General features: G+C 44.8%; 4 protein-coding genes across 4 annotated transcripts; 1 reads left to right on the top strand and 3 right to left on the bottom strand.

The window, feature by feature from the left end:
• Nucleotides 1-81: 81 nt before the first annotated feature.
• V865_003111 (uncharacterized protein) lies at nucleotides 82-4,198 on the bottom strand (the record flags this gene model as incomplete). The annotated part of the gene is made up of 7 exons (XM_066226910.1): nucleotides 82-440; nucleotides 520-634; nucleotides 732-1,666; nucleotides 1,733-1,937; nucleotides 2,000-2,833; nucleotides 3,034-3,423; nucleotides 3,626-4,198. 7 exons carry the CDS (start codon nucleotides 4,196-4,198, stop codon nucleotides 82-84), a joined length of 3,411 nt encoding a protein of 1,136 aa, XP_066083007.1.
• Nucleotides 4,199-5,231: 1,033 nt separating this feature from the next.
• On the bottom strand, nucleotides 5,232-5,809 carry V865_003110 (U6 snRNA-associated Sm-like protein LSm6; the record flags this gene model as incomplete). The annotated part of the gene is made up of 3 exons (XM_066226909.1): nucleotides 5,232-5,263; nucleotides 5,347-5,460; nucleotides 5,686-5,809. 3 exons carry the CDS (start codon nucleotides 5,807-5,809, stop codon nucleotides 5,232-5,234), a joined length of 270 nt encoding a protein of 89 aa, XP_066083006.1.
• A 495-nt stretch (nucleotides 5,810-6,304) lies between these two features.
• On the top strand, nucleotides 6,305-9,911 carry V865_003109 (uncharacterized protein; the record flags this gene model as incomplete). Its single annotated transcript, XM_066226908.1, has 8 exons — nucleotides 6,305-6,627; nucleotides 6,743-7,656; nucleotides 7,718-7,840; nucleotides 7,899-8,164; nucleotides 8,227-8,506; nucleotides 8,582-8,730; nucleotides 8,802-8,946; nucleotides 9,007-9,911. 8 exons carry the CDS (start codon nucleotides 6,305-6,307, stop codon nucleotides 9,909-9,911), a joined length of 3,105 nt encoding a protein of 1,034 aa, XP_066083005.1.
• Nucleotides 9,912-10,623: 712 nt separating this feature from the next.
• V865_003108 (uncharacterized protein) lies at nucleotides 10,624-14,006 on the bottom strand (the record flags this gene model as incomplete). Its single annotated transcript, XM_066226907.1, has 9 exons — nucleotides 10,624-10,644; nucleotides 10,731-11,210; nucleotides 11,279-12,978; nucleotides 13,040-13,118; nucleotides 13,180-13,223; nucleotides 13,304-13,480; nucleotides 13,553-13,574; nucleotides 13,659-13,832; nucleotides 13,968-14,006. The coding sequence occupies 9 exons, from the start codon at nucleotides 14,004-14,006 to the stop codon at nucleotides 10,624-10,626; spliced, it is 2,736 nt and encodes a 911-aa protein (XP_066083004.1).
• Nucleotides 14,007-14,386: the final 380 nt, after the last annotated feature.

Below are 14,386 nucleotides of genomic sequence, written 5' to 3'. Positions count from 1 at the left end.
AGAGGAGAGAGGGAGGAGGGAGGGAGAGAGAGAGAGAGAGAGAGAGAGAGAGAGAGAGAGGGGGAGAGAGAGAGAGAGAGATCAAACTACTACAGCAACGCTCCCACTTCCATTCCCAATTGCATTCCCATTCGGTAAACTTAACCCACCTGAACTCATGTTAGGAATCGGCGATAGTCCATTAACAATGGGATTTGTCCCATTCACATCGTGATTCTCTTCTATACCATTTTCAACATTGTTCGCTTTCTCGGCCTCAGCGTCGGCCTCCGCCTGCGCTTTCTTTTCTTTCTCTTTCCTCCAATTCACTTTCGCTTCATTCACGAGCTTCATTTTGATCGCACGTTGGGGATTGGTAGGTCTCGAACGCGATGATCGAGCTTGATCTAATCGGATCAGATCGGATGAAAATCCAGGTATACTCCTACCGAAAATTGTTTCTGCAAACAAGAATATTAAAACATATATCAGCTTATATCCAATCATTCCATGGTAGATTCGTTGCAGACCAAAACTCACCATAAGCCAATTGAACATCTTTACGATCAATCGTATCGCTCTTCCTATGTTTAGCGAGACTACAACTTATCTGCGATATCATCTCGTTATGTTCTTCGGCCAGTTGAAGCATCAACTATAGCATAGCCAGAACATCTGATTAGCTTCCCCACTTCTTTACATAGTGCAGGACAAGGCTGATTTATCGTAAAAATGGGTTTTACTTCACTCACACTTTCAACATCGCTATCAACTTTCAAAGCCTTATCCAACCCTTCCGCCAAATCCTGAACTTTCCTCTTTTTCGCTATCAACCCCAACGTCCCTTCAGAAGGCGTACCTGTACCTGTACTCTCATCTTTATCTCCCTGAGTTTCAGCATACGCCTCATCGACCATCAACCTCAAGCTCTCAGGCATTTTCTCCAATGTCACCTCGGATAAAACCCTATTCATCATACCCATCGTACCTCTTCCTGAAGAGGTCCTATGGCTTGTGATCGGATCTTGGAATTGGTTTAATTTCTCTTTGAGTAAAAGGTCCGATTCGGGGGTTGGTTCATATTTCACTTTAGATAATAACGATTGCGATTTATCTAATAATAAATTAACACTCATTTCAGATGGTTGTCTGATACCCCCACTACCAACAGTACTATCGATTCTACCGTTGATATTCGGTCGAATTTGATTTGGGTTTTGATCAATCTGAGCAATGATCATTCCAGGTGTGATATTCCCATGTATCTGATTGGTAGGTCCTCCAACCAAATTAGGAGGTTGGAATGGTAAACTACCAGCTAAACCTTGTTGACCTTGACCCATCTGTTGTTGTTGCTGCTGCTGTTGTTGTTGTTGTTGACGAGCCTGAGCAACATTTTGTACGGCTTGAGCAACGGGTATACCAGAATTGATCATTCGCTGGATCAACGCCGCTTGAGCTTGAGTAGCTTGTGCCTGCTGTAATTGCTGTGCCTGCGCTTGCGCCTGAGGTTGAGCCATTGGCGGACGCATCTGAGGTGAAGAGGTAGCTTGAGTAGGCGTCTGCGTCTGGATCTGACCTTGAGATAAGTTACGTTGTTTGTTGGGTGGGATATGTAGATTGGATACAGTAGCTTGAGCAGGGAAAGTAGGTGTGGAATTGACATTAGCGTTGGCATTAGGTCGCACTTGCTGTTGCATATTGGGTGTATTGGGTGCGGCACCGTTCATAGGCTGTTGTTGAGCTTGCATACCGATATGAGGACTTGAGACTCCAGTAGGAAGTTGGTTCATCCCCTGCCCCTGAACTTGTCCCTGTGCTTGAGCATGAGCTTGAGCTAACTGAGCAGCTTGAAGGGCTTGGGATTGAGCTACTTGAGCTTGTTGGGCGATCTGCTGGACAGCAGCGGCTTGAGTGAAGCCTGACACTTGGTTCCACAATTGTCGATATGGCGGGTTCTATGGTACCAGCGAAACCGATTAGCTGATGCTTAAATTGTAGCTCAATGGCATACACTCACATTGTTGAAAGCGATTTCTCGCTGTTGCTCAGTCATCTGAGCGAGTCTCAAAAGTACATTCCTGATATTCGCTTGCTTCTCGGGCGGCATCTTGTTCGTCGCAGCTTGAATGTTCAAATGCAGTTGTTGCATGACGTTCAACTGAGGTGCAGGTGGTCTAGGTGAACCAAAGTTTGGAGGTTGCTGCTGCTGTGGTTGCTGTTGACCTTGTTGAGGCTGAGGCATTTGTTGTTGTCCTTGCTGCTGCTGTTGGAGATCCTGCATGTACTGTTGATTTATCGGATTCTGAGCTTGTTGAAGCATCTGAGATTGAGCTTGAGCTCTTGACAATGCTTGCGCCTGAGCTGGGTTCAAATTGACGTTGTTAGGCAATTGAGCATGGTTCTGCATTGGGGTTCGACCTTGTGCTTGCTGAGCAGCTTGGGCTTGAGCAGCAGCCAGTCGTTGCAATTGGATTTGATGCATCTGCTGTTGTCCCATATGAGGACTTTGCATTTGCTGTTGCTGCTGGTTCCCCATCAGCTGTTGCTGATTCATTCCAGGTACGACACCACCAGGGAATTGTTGTTGCAATTGCGCTTGTAGAGCTGAATGAACATTCTGCTGAGGAGGAAAGCCTTGTTGTTGTTGCTGCTGCTGTTGTTGGAGAGCAGCCATCTGTTGCTGAGTAGCAAGTGGAAGCTGCATACCGTTCATCATGGGTGTTTGCTGCTGAGCACCATGAGGAAGACCGACAGGATTGGCGAGACCACTTTCGACGAGGGTACGAGCGTGATGAGCTTGGTATTGCTGGAGGTGATTCCTTCCTTCGGGACTGCTGATGAATGCATCGAACTGCGGGGTGGTGAAGGCAGTCATGATGTTGCGATTAATGATTGAGGAGGAAGGAAATCCAAATGACGATTTTCAAAAGAAAGGCGTAAGGAATAGGGAAAGGAACGAGGAGGAAGATATGCAAGTGGGGTTATCAGCTCGGATTATTGATGATACGGGGAGCTGAGACTCCCTTATCATCCGTTCAAATGGGTACTTACCAATTTCTCCTGTTCAGCACCCAATTTGCCAGTCCTCTTCAACTCCAACAACTTTGGGAAATTCTCCACTAACGTCTTTATACCGTTCATACCCAGTACATTCCTGCTGGGGTTGGAGACCGGTGATTGTCGGACCATCTGAGGTGAAGAGTGCGGATGGTTCTGAGGGGACGCAGCGGCGATGGAAGCTGGTGTAGGGTGTGGATGCGGTATGGCCTGTTGATGTTGTTGCTGAGGGGTTTGCAATTGTTGGGGTGTACCCTGTTGCTGCTGCTGTTGGGCTTGCGCTTGAACAGCTTGCTGCTGGAGCCTTTGGGTCTTTTCCAGCATCGCTGCGAGATGCTGTTGTTGTTGGGCGTGCTGTTGAAGTCGGAGTTGATCTTGGTACGACTGTGACATGGACGCAACGAGTCAAGAGTCAGCTTGAATCATTCACCCAGCATGACCAGCGATATAGAAGAGAAGAAAAGGAATATATGCTATAGTTGATCTAGTATGTGATATCAAAGGGATTGGTTTGGAACGTTGACTGATGGATGGAAGAAGGTTTCGGCAAAAGGGATGTCGAAGAGATGGGTGATCCGAGACTCACTGCTTGGTTTTGGGTATTCATTTGTCCCTGTTGCTGTAATCCTGGTTGGCTCTGCATGCCCGGCTGCTGCTGCTGTGATTGCATCTGCATCTGTTGTTGCTGCTGTTGTTGGTTTTGGTTCTGATTGACCATGTTCTGTTGATTCTGATTCATCATCGGACTAGGTTGTTGCTGTTGCTGTGGTTGTTGATTCGGTTGAACATTCTGTTGCAGAAATTGTTGTTGAGCTTGCTGCGGCTGCTGTTGAGGTTGCTGAGGTTGCATCTGCTGTTGCTGCTGTTGTTGCACTTGTTGTTGTTGCTGTTGGAACTGTTGTGGCTGTTGCGGTGGTCTCTGTTGTTGAGGTGGTTTAGCTTGTTGATTTTGCTGTTGTTGTTGTTGTTGGTTATTGCTATTCCTCATAAAGTTCATCATCTTATTCCTAAAGATTTCATTCCTTTTATCCTCTGGCAACTGTCTTTCAGCCTCTGATAGGAGTTGAGGGAATTTCGCCTGGAGTTGTTGGAGGTTGAAAGGAGACAGTTGAGCTAATGTCGCTGACATACTGGCGTTGTTGTTAGGTTGGTTGGACATCTCGATCTAGGTTACTGCTAGTGGTAGGTCGTATGATCCTATCTGTGTTGTGCACCGAGGCTTGTATAGGGTACTTTGGTTGTTCTTAGATGTGGATGTCGTCAATTCACACTGTTACGGGCACCGTATTGTTGAGTGAAGAGAACGAGGTTGATTGGTTTTTTTGGTAAAAAGTAAGTTTGATTTGGAGATCCGATTTGGTTTGGATTCACCTTCACTTTCGATCTCCCTATTCCTGATCCTTTGATGACCGTTGACTATCCAAGTAGATCACTGCTCTAACACCTCTTCGCACCTTCTTGCTCAAGTCGATAGAAGTGGATGCACAATGCGGGATGGACAACTCAAGGAATGAGACAGTTGAAGTAGGTTCTGAACTTCGTTTGCGAGATGATCGACTTTCATTAACTTGGCTCGTGGCACATTGAACAACGATATTTCAGGCATTGCCATTTCCTTTCATCTACCACTCACATGGCCTTGGACTCGTACATCAGTCCGTCAGAGTGTACGGAATCCTCGGTTGCAAGAGAGTATACGCTCATCCAGCACTGTCCATCCTGTAAAATGCAAATGATGTATATGGAGATAGCGAATACAACGAGAGTAAAGGAATGAGCATCATTTGGCTTTGCTACCGCCTCAACAATACCATTTACTGTGGTAGCGATAACATCCGGGCAAAGTATATGAGATATCCTCCCAAGACAAGAGATTATAACCCATCTCGATCATGTGTTCTAGGACAGTCAAGATCCTGATAGCTTACATAGGAAGCAAAATAAGGTGGGATCTGTGTTATCCACACTAGATATCGATATCTTCCCTTTTGACCATACTTTTCCCAGCCTTGATCTTTGACGACGAACCGCCATGATGTTAAGGCTTTCGAAATTTTACATGCACGATGATTCTTGATGATCGTAATTGGGGTATATATGGATGTATTATATTACTAGCTTCCTTATCCACTCCTTCGTCATATCTTGTTATCATTTTGCCCAGGTCGACTCTCTCTTGTTCCGCTTAAACATTACAGATCTTCCAATGCAGAGATGTACAGTACTGGGAGGCCAATTCATATGGTCAGTATCGGTGTTTTCGAATCTGAAAGAGAACTTGACGAGTAAGGAATGGATCCAACTCACCATTATTCCCTCGAAGGAAACAATCACCATATTCCGCTGTCTTCCTACCATTTGCCCATTCTTCTGTATCCTCCAACGCTACATTCATGTATCCATCCAGACATGTCAAAAGGCCTGATTGATTAAGATGAACAATTTCGCATCAGCTTGTATTATGCAGATACATAACTTAGGACAGATCTCGTAGGCGATGAATATGTTTTAACAGCATGAAGAAGTCCTCATCGAGGCAAGAACAACATGAAACCTCTGCCATCTTGATCTCCTTCGACTCTGATGGACCATGATCCATACATCTTGCTCCCTCCTGATAGGTCCTCGAGTAACGCCAACACTCACCATGATAATCTACCCCACTACCTATCCTGACTTTCACCCTCTTCCCCACTATATTCTTCAAAAACTCGGATGGAGATCCAGCTGCAGCTGCTGCTTCTTCTGGCTGAGGAGATGCCGAGTCCATCGTGTAGGTTTGTTGTGTTGTTTGACGACGAAGTAGTCTGACAATAGTCACTTGGATGCATGAAATATACCTTTGCCAAAGGTGTTTAACACCCAAATGTGATGTAAATGGGTGTCGATAGATAGGCCTGCTTAGACCGGCTCGAAGAGATAGGCATGCTCAGGGTCTGCTGTCGGAAAAGAGCGATCACCTCATCTCGGAATGTGAATACCACCACCACAGTAAACATCTTGATATCCTCATATTCATATTCCATCGCATCCTAGCGTACTCACATCCTCATCCTGCACTCGCCATCGCAGATCAGTCAGAGCTAGCAGCAATCAGAGCAGACTATCAATATAGGAGACTTTATTCCAGGCTATACTAGGAAAACTCGGAACTTCTTTGTCCCGTTTTCACCGCCCACCGCTCCTCCTTATCAATACCCAAACCCATTACACACTCATCACATAGCATTCCTTTTTTAAGATCCCCGGTATCCCATCCACCAAAATGAAAGTCCCATCCGACCGACACTCGTCTGATCCATCATACGCACCGTATAGCGTGACCTCACCGAGATCATTCCAACAACCGGCATTACCAAGTAGGGCATCAGGTTCGTCCAAGAAATCTCAAGCGAAAGCACCCTCACCCATCAAAACGGAAGAGCAACCGTCTCAGTACAAAGTTGCCAGGGCAATCTCATCATGTACGAGGTGTAGATCGAGAAAACAGAAATGTGATGGTAAATTGCCAGCTTGTTCGGCGTGCGAAAGGGCGAAGGTGGAATGCATAGGTTTTGATGCGATAAGTAAAACTAACATCTCAAGAAAGTGAGTCGTCGACTCTTTGCGGAATAACAATATCGTTGCCTTCTGCACACGATATTATACATCTTCATTTATATAGACGAAGAAGTAAAGCTGATATTGACTTTTATTGTATCAGCTATCTGCATTCACTAGAACAAGAAGTGACTTCTCTTCGAGCTCAAGTAGCTGCCCTCCAGCAGAACGACACAATTGGTCAAACGAAGAAATACATAGCGGCGAACGCATCCAACGCTGTATCTTCATTCAGGTCGGACTTCCCAATCGACCCTGCGCTGATGGGTGAAGATGGATCGTCATCAAGTTTGAGAAGTCCTCTGGAATCTCCAAGCTTGTCATCCTATGGGTATGGACACGGACACGGCCATGGGCATCAAAGAAGACATTCCGACTATCCATTCCCATCTGCACCCTTAACTTCTGATCCACCTAGATCACCTTATCAAAGTGCTTTCAAACATCATCACAATCATCATGCGACGGGGCAGACGGTCGGAATCCAATCTACGAGTTTGACCAGAATGGTACATGATGCTGCATACAGGACCGGACACGCAGCGAATGCTGTCTCCGCATTGTATGCATCAGGCGGTGGGTCAGGTAGTGAGAAAGGTTCAAGTGTGCATGGAGGATCGACCGATTCACCCGTCATCTCAAATATCGATCCAACCTTGCAAAATAATAATGGTAATAACGATAGCTCCCCCGAAACGGTTCTGACGCCGAGATCAGCGACATCTGGAATACCCATTCAAGGGAACAAGAGAAGGCATTCAGTATCGCCTTTGGCCAACCCCGCGCAATTGCTAAGCTCAAGTATGGGTACCGTAGGTAAAGCCAAACGAAGGACATTCGCAATTCCGCCGTTACCCCCTCAACCCGCTGTGGAGAGATTGGTAGCAGCCTATGTGGATTTTGTCGGTGTTACGGGACCTATCATACATATCCCTTCACTGGGCAAACAGTTGATGAAGATTAGGGAGGGAACAGATGTAGAGGAAAGTGATATTTTCGTGGTCATGATGGTTTTAGGTATGTTCAGTTGTTCCTTCTATCACCAATGGCGACTGCAGCTGACTGAGCTTTCTTGTAGCCCTCAGCACAATGGCTTCGTCTCGATTTGTGGATCCACCTGATGAACTTAGAGCCTGCTCGGAAGCTTTCCATGCGGAAGCGATGAAACATCTCGATGCGGTGTTTGAGGAGCAAAGCTATGGTGAGTCTATGATTCACACCTGGCACAATAAACCTCAGAACTGATAGCTCGGCTATAGTCGGTCTACAAGCGATTCTCCTGCTCGTTTGGTACTCGCTTCTCAATCCAGACAAGGGATCAATTTGGTTCTTAGTCGGCTTAGCCACCCGAACGTGTGTTGATCTTGGCTATCACAATGAGCATAACACGCAGGTCGATCAAATTGACTCTCTAGAATTGGATATGAGAAGAAGACTGTTCTGGTGTACGTATAAAATGGACAGGCTATTATCGCAGAGTCTGGGCAGACCGCCTAGTATTCCTGATGGATTTATCAATGTTCCAGTGAGTTACTACATTGCTTGGTCAATTGACAGAAAAGGTCAACTGCTAATGTACGCCTATAGTTACCCTCTCCAATGCACGATATAGACATACATCCAGATCATTACGGACCACTAGAAGGCGAAACGTGCTCATACAAAGCTGTTTTCCTTCATACCACCAAAATGAGACAGCTACAGTCGGAGATTTTGTTCAATACTTACGGCGTACACGGATCAACCGGTCGGATACCAAGTGAAGAATGGAGACAAGATTGTTTCGAAAGATTGAAAACCTGGTTGGCGGAAGCTCCGGAACCTAGAGGAACGGTTTCGACAGAAGGTTATGCGATAAGTTTCCATAGTGAGTTTCTGTCTGAATATGCTTAAAGCAAACAAATCACGAATTCTATTTTGACGTAACGTAAAATGCGTGTAGACTCTTCCTTATTGCTTTTCCGACCTTCACCTGGATGTCCTCGGCCAGGAAGGAGTGCTTTGACTACTGTCTTGACTAGTTCAAGTTACGTCATCAGGATTTACCGTCGGATGCAGCTGAACAATCGGATCAGTTGGTTGTGGATGACTGTGAGTATAATTTCCCTGTCATAGCGTCATACCCGTACATGCCTTTGCTGACAGCGCTCGATGTTTCCCAGAGTCACTTCTCCTTCATGGCTGGTTTGTCATTCCTCTATGCCTATTTCAACCTTTACTCGATGGGAGGTGGACCCGACGTACCTACGATCGAAGATGCTCTGATGGTAATTGATTCGTGTCTGAGTGTATTAGAGTTCTTATCTCGTAAGTTTGCTTTCCTGAGGAGGTTTTCCAACATAGCTGATGCTCTTTCGCTGTGTTCAGCTCGTGTGCCTTCCGCATCAGACTGTCACCGTACGATGCAAGCTCTTTCGCAAGCAATCTTCGAACAGCTCTCCAAGCTTGATCTTCCGCCCACTATGGGATCCTCGACAAGTTCACCGGGTGGTCGAGGGATTCTGAGAGGAGCACCAATATCCTCATCCAGAGAAGATCCCTTACCAAACGAAACTTTCCCTGCACCCTTACCGGCCGTCGAGCTGCCTTACGAGCTATCTTTGTTGGATAATCTATTTAGGAACCCTATGGCATCGCATAACAAAGCTTCGGAGTACACTTCTAATCAGAAATGTCGAAGCAAGAAGAAGAAAGAGCATGAGCAGGTTAATGTGGATTATGGTGGTGTAGGGAATTATCCTTCCACTTCGTCTTCGTCTCATGGCCATTCACATGGACATGGGGGAAATAAAGGATATCCACCTAATGCCTTCCATACGAGTACAAGCGAACAAATCAGGAGATCGTATAATAATGGAGGTGGAGATGGAGATAGACGAGGCTCAGCAGATGATTATACCAATACGACTGGTGGTAATGGATCAGGAACGGGACCAGGTAATTCGTTAGGTCCATATACACTAGCGATGGGTCTGGGATCCACCGCATTTTCTTCTACCACGAAAGACTCTACGCAGACCCCAACGTTCTCTCAACCAAGTTTATCTCAATCGCTCAATCCGAATTCAAATTCAAACTCTACCGGGACTGGAATCGCAGCGAAGGAAAGAGAATTACCAATGATCAATGGATCAAACGAAGGAGGTGTAGGTGGAGCGGATATGGATCAAGGCAACTTCGACCTGTTCAATTTCTTAATGGATGAAGATGGACTGGGAGGAAATGGGTTCTCGGGGTTGGATGTACCTTCAGACTTCTCTTTGTGGAGTTAGGATAGGAGTGCTTGGTTATTTTCATGTGTGGAGGATTGTATTTAGTATAATTGCTCTGAAGAGATAGGGCAATATCGTGATTTCACTAGGGAGAAGAAAGAAAGGATAAAAAAGGGGAAGAGACGATGGTTAGCGTCGTTTGTAAAATTCCAAATCTACTTGCCTATCTATATGTTTCCCGTTGCGAGCGCTTCTTGTGATTTTTTCGACTAGTTTTTCTTTCTAGATTAGGTTGTGGTTTGTACAGTACTATTGATATATCGCATTTGGGATGTTTATGGTCATGATTGTGTTTTCATGTGCAAGAGTGTTTGACAATGAACAATTCACATCAGACATCTTTGCTGCACATACAAAGGAGAAATCCATTCTGAACGATCGATCGTGGCTAGTACAATCCACACACCCAGATATGTCATTGCAAACTCCCTTTACTGCAACGTGAATCAGTCTCTATCTTACTCAGTCTTATCACGATGTTATTGAAATAGTATGCATTGATTAATTACTTGATGATCTCTTCATACAACACATAGAACATATAAATCATATTTGAAGATGGACTTTTCTCTCTCTTCAACACAAATGTTCATTTCAATCCACTTCTCCATCTTTACTACATCGTCATGTCTCCATACATTACGAGTTCTGTTGATCCTCTCTCCACCAGTATGGATCATCCACTTTTCTTCGCACAAACGTATATTTCACCTCATTTTTGATCCCTCGGCCACTATTTCACGCCATATATCAATTAGCCCCAACCCTCAAACCAAGACATATCTATCACACACAATGTAAAGACACAAAATCACTTACACTCTTATAAACGGAATACAAAGCCTGTTGAATATCCCTTATCCCCCTCGATCCATCTCCACCTTGAATCCTATCTTCACATTCTCTAATTTTCATTTTCAACGCTTTCCTACCGCCATTACGTTCCACGCAACCACGTATGGTCATTCCACAAGAAGCCTCGCAAAATGGACATATTTCAGTTGCTTTTGCAGGCTTGGTAGGTTGCGGTATAGGAGATGGAGAATCAGGTATCTCAATGACTGTTTTGTCTGTGATTGGTGTAGACTTAGGTTTTTTGACCTTCAATGAGGCTGATGATGCTACAGGCTGAGTTGGTTGGATCTGTTTGTTTGGTGTATGTGTATTGATGTGCCCATTCGTATTTCCATTCAAAGTATTCAAATTGGGTGGAAGGATGTTTGTACTTGGCCCATTGGGTAATTTTCCAGCTCTGATCAACCACAATTGGGTCCTATCAATTTCTTTCAATGCTATTGTCTGATGACAGCAGCGAGAACCCTAGTCAGCCAATGGTCCATACCGATCGCATAGATCCCATGACTCACCTTATCATATTCAGGTTCGTTACCTTGCAGTATAGCTTGTCTAACAGCTTGCAGATCCTCCATCGACGAGAGGTTATCACAATCCCTCACTTCGTGTTGGCCAGAACAGAATTGACAAGTGGGCGGAGCAGCGTCCATCAAGCTGTTGAATAGTGTACTTGACGATGATGATTGAGGGTATTGAGATTTTGCAATCATACTTCCTGCTGTTAGCATCGGATCAGGTGTAGCAGTATTTCCATTGGAAGAGGTGGTATCGCCTTTCTTTCGTATGCGGGGTGCAGGAGCAGCGGGAGCAGCGACCTGTTTCGGCGGTACGATCAAACCGACATCGGGTGGTATATTCGGTACAGCCAAATTCCCTTTCACCACCACATCCTCTCGACTGATCAAAAGGAACGAGACTGTCCTGAGTTGTTCAGGTAATGAGAAGTATTTTGATTGATTCATTGATGATAGATGTTTGTCCACCTCCTCAGCTAAGATCGTATATCGATGCATTCTCTCTCCAGCAGGTAATTCCGGTAAGGCGATCAATCCCCATCGACGTATGTTTTTCTCATTGCCGAATTCTCTCAGGATATGATACAACAAGTTCAGTATATGTCTAGCCTGCGCATACCGCTGTTCTAGGATGTGTTGATTGACCTGTTGTTGAGGAGTCACCTGCTGATAATGATTATTGGGTAGATGAGAGTTAGCGATGGTAGAATTAGAGCTCGAACCGTTTGCGATGGCTTGTTTCTGCTCAAGTCGCCTCTTTTTCCTAGCTTGCTTATCTTCCTTCATTTGGGCTTGCTTAGAAGACTCGGCAGGAGCTGGCATTTGACCATGTGCAAGGGGGTTGGCATTGTTGTTGATGAGTCCCGTTAAAGTAGGATGAGGAGGAAGAGGTAATGGATTATTGCTTGGTTCAGGTACAGTAGGTAGATTTTCGGTAGTTTGGGTGTTCTGCCTTTTCTTTGATTTCTTCAGCATTCCAGGTAACCCTAGACCTTGTAGCTCTGCTGGCATGTTGGAATCTGAGAAATCGTTAAATTCACTACCTTCACTTTCACTTCCTCTATTACTATTCTTACCGTCCTTATTGTATTCTGATTCTGATGATCCATCTGGGATAGCCTTGCCTTTACCTTTCTTACTCTTCTTCGCAGGTGAATCACCTAAAAGTCCATCCGACAGGTATGTCAAGTCTGCAACGTTGGCATTCTTAGCAGCTTTTCGTTTCTTTTTAGTCGAATTTTCCATCATCTCCTGTAATTTCTCTTGTCTCTCTTTCTCCATGGCGTCTATAATTGATTCCCAGTTGATCTCTCGTTCATCATTGTCATCTGCATTCTCCTCAGCTGCAATAGTCTGTAATTGATTCCGATCTGCTTCCCATATCTTGGCAAAACCAAATTGTTGATTCGATTTGTTCTTGTTAGGTTCCAATGTTCCTTCAGTTATAGCCTTTTCCCTTTCTTCCATTTCCTTAGCTTCAGCTTCAGCATCAGCTTCCACTCTATCTATCAGCTCATCGACGTTCTTGGAGTTGTAGACGATATCAGGAACGTTGATTCCTCCTTGCATTGAGTATACCGCTTCGGCACCACGTAAGAGTAGATCATCGATATCACCTTCCTCCGACTCTTTACCCATCTGCTGGACGACTAGGTGATCAAGTACCATCTTCTTCTTTCCCTTGTTAATGATGTTCTCTGTTGCAATGCATTTGGTCAGCTAGTCGAGATTGCGTTGAACACATGATAGCTGACGTACCTTCTACCGACCCTTTCACCATGAGCTTGAAAACCAGTACCTTCTTCTTCTGCCCATATCTATGACTTCTTGCAATTGCCTATGAGTGTTGGTCACGTCAGCTGTCTTCCTATATGACTAACAAGAATACTCCAGCTTACCTGAAGATCTTGATGTGGGTTGAAATCCGGATCGTATAGTATGACTGTAGTACAGAAAAGTATCGTCACGTCAGCTCACTAGGTTTCGTACAGCATTGCATTGACAGCTGAGAGTGGGACTCACCAGTATCAGCAGCAGCCAGATTGATACCAACACCACCTGCTCTAGTCGTCAGAAGGAAAACATCGTATTCTGAATTAGGGGCATTGAAAAGGTCCATCGATTTTTGTCGTTGAGCTTGCTGAACATCACCGTCCAATCGAAGGAATTTGATATTCTCGCCATACATGAAATCTTCGACTGCAATAATCTCACAAGTCAGCTGATCGTCCTCTTGCTCTAACAATGTGGTCAGCGAGCAGTTGAACCTACTTCTATCTAGGGCTATTTTGAACTATTCCATCATCCATCCGAAATCTCAGAGTATAAGCTAATTTTCCTCACATAATCCCAGGGAGGTGGAAAGCTTCAGACTCACCTGACTGAATAACAGCACCCTATGTCCCCTCTCTTTCAATTTCGGTAAAAGTAATTTGAGAAACATCAATTTCCCACTAGCTTCTACTAATTGCTTATGCTGTTCTACCTCGGGTATATCGAATGATTCTAATTCTGGTTCGGATAGGTAGGGATGTTGACATATCTTACGGAGCTATATCCAAGTTCATCCTTGATCAGTAAATTCGTCCTTCCTTACCAAGGAATATGGGGACAAATCTATCTGGAATACTGAGAGTCGTTGAAGGAGGAAAGTTCGAATGAAAGTCAAAAGTCAAAATGGACTCACCTCCATAAGTATGTTCCGAACCGTTTTGATCGGTGCCATCTTGCCTACCAGCCCTCTCCGAGGTGACACGTTACGGCCAGAGGCAGGAGTGAGTGGTTGTTGGGCTGGATGAGTAGAGACAAGATGAAACTCTGGATGGAAGACCAATGTTGAGTTTCAGTGATGTTCGCAATTCCTTGTTTTCTGTTGACGAAGTGGACGCGTATATTATTCCGTCGGAAAGAACCAATGATGTTGTTCTCAGCTTTGAGTACGATGTATGATTGATTTATGGTTGATTATCAGTTATATAGCTGAGTGATACGAGTATATTGCTGAAGAAGAAAGAAAGAAGAGGAAGAAGAAGACTTCATTCCCTCTTACTTCATATGACATTTGACATTGCACCCCACACCCCATTGCTCTTTTATCATTTCTGA

Source organism: Kwoniella europaea, chromosome 1 (assembly GCF_036810445.1).
Source record: "Kwoniella europaea PYCC6329 chromosome 1, complete sequence".
Classification (NCBI taxonomy): domain Eukaryota; kingdom Fungi; phylum Basidiomycota; class Tremellomycetes; order Tremellales; family Cryptococcaceae; genus Kwoniella; species Kwoniella europaea.
The sequence above is the reverse complement of the archived record's forward strand: the minus strand, read 5'-3'. Positions and strand labels throughout refer to the sequence as shown.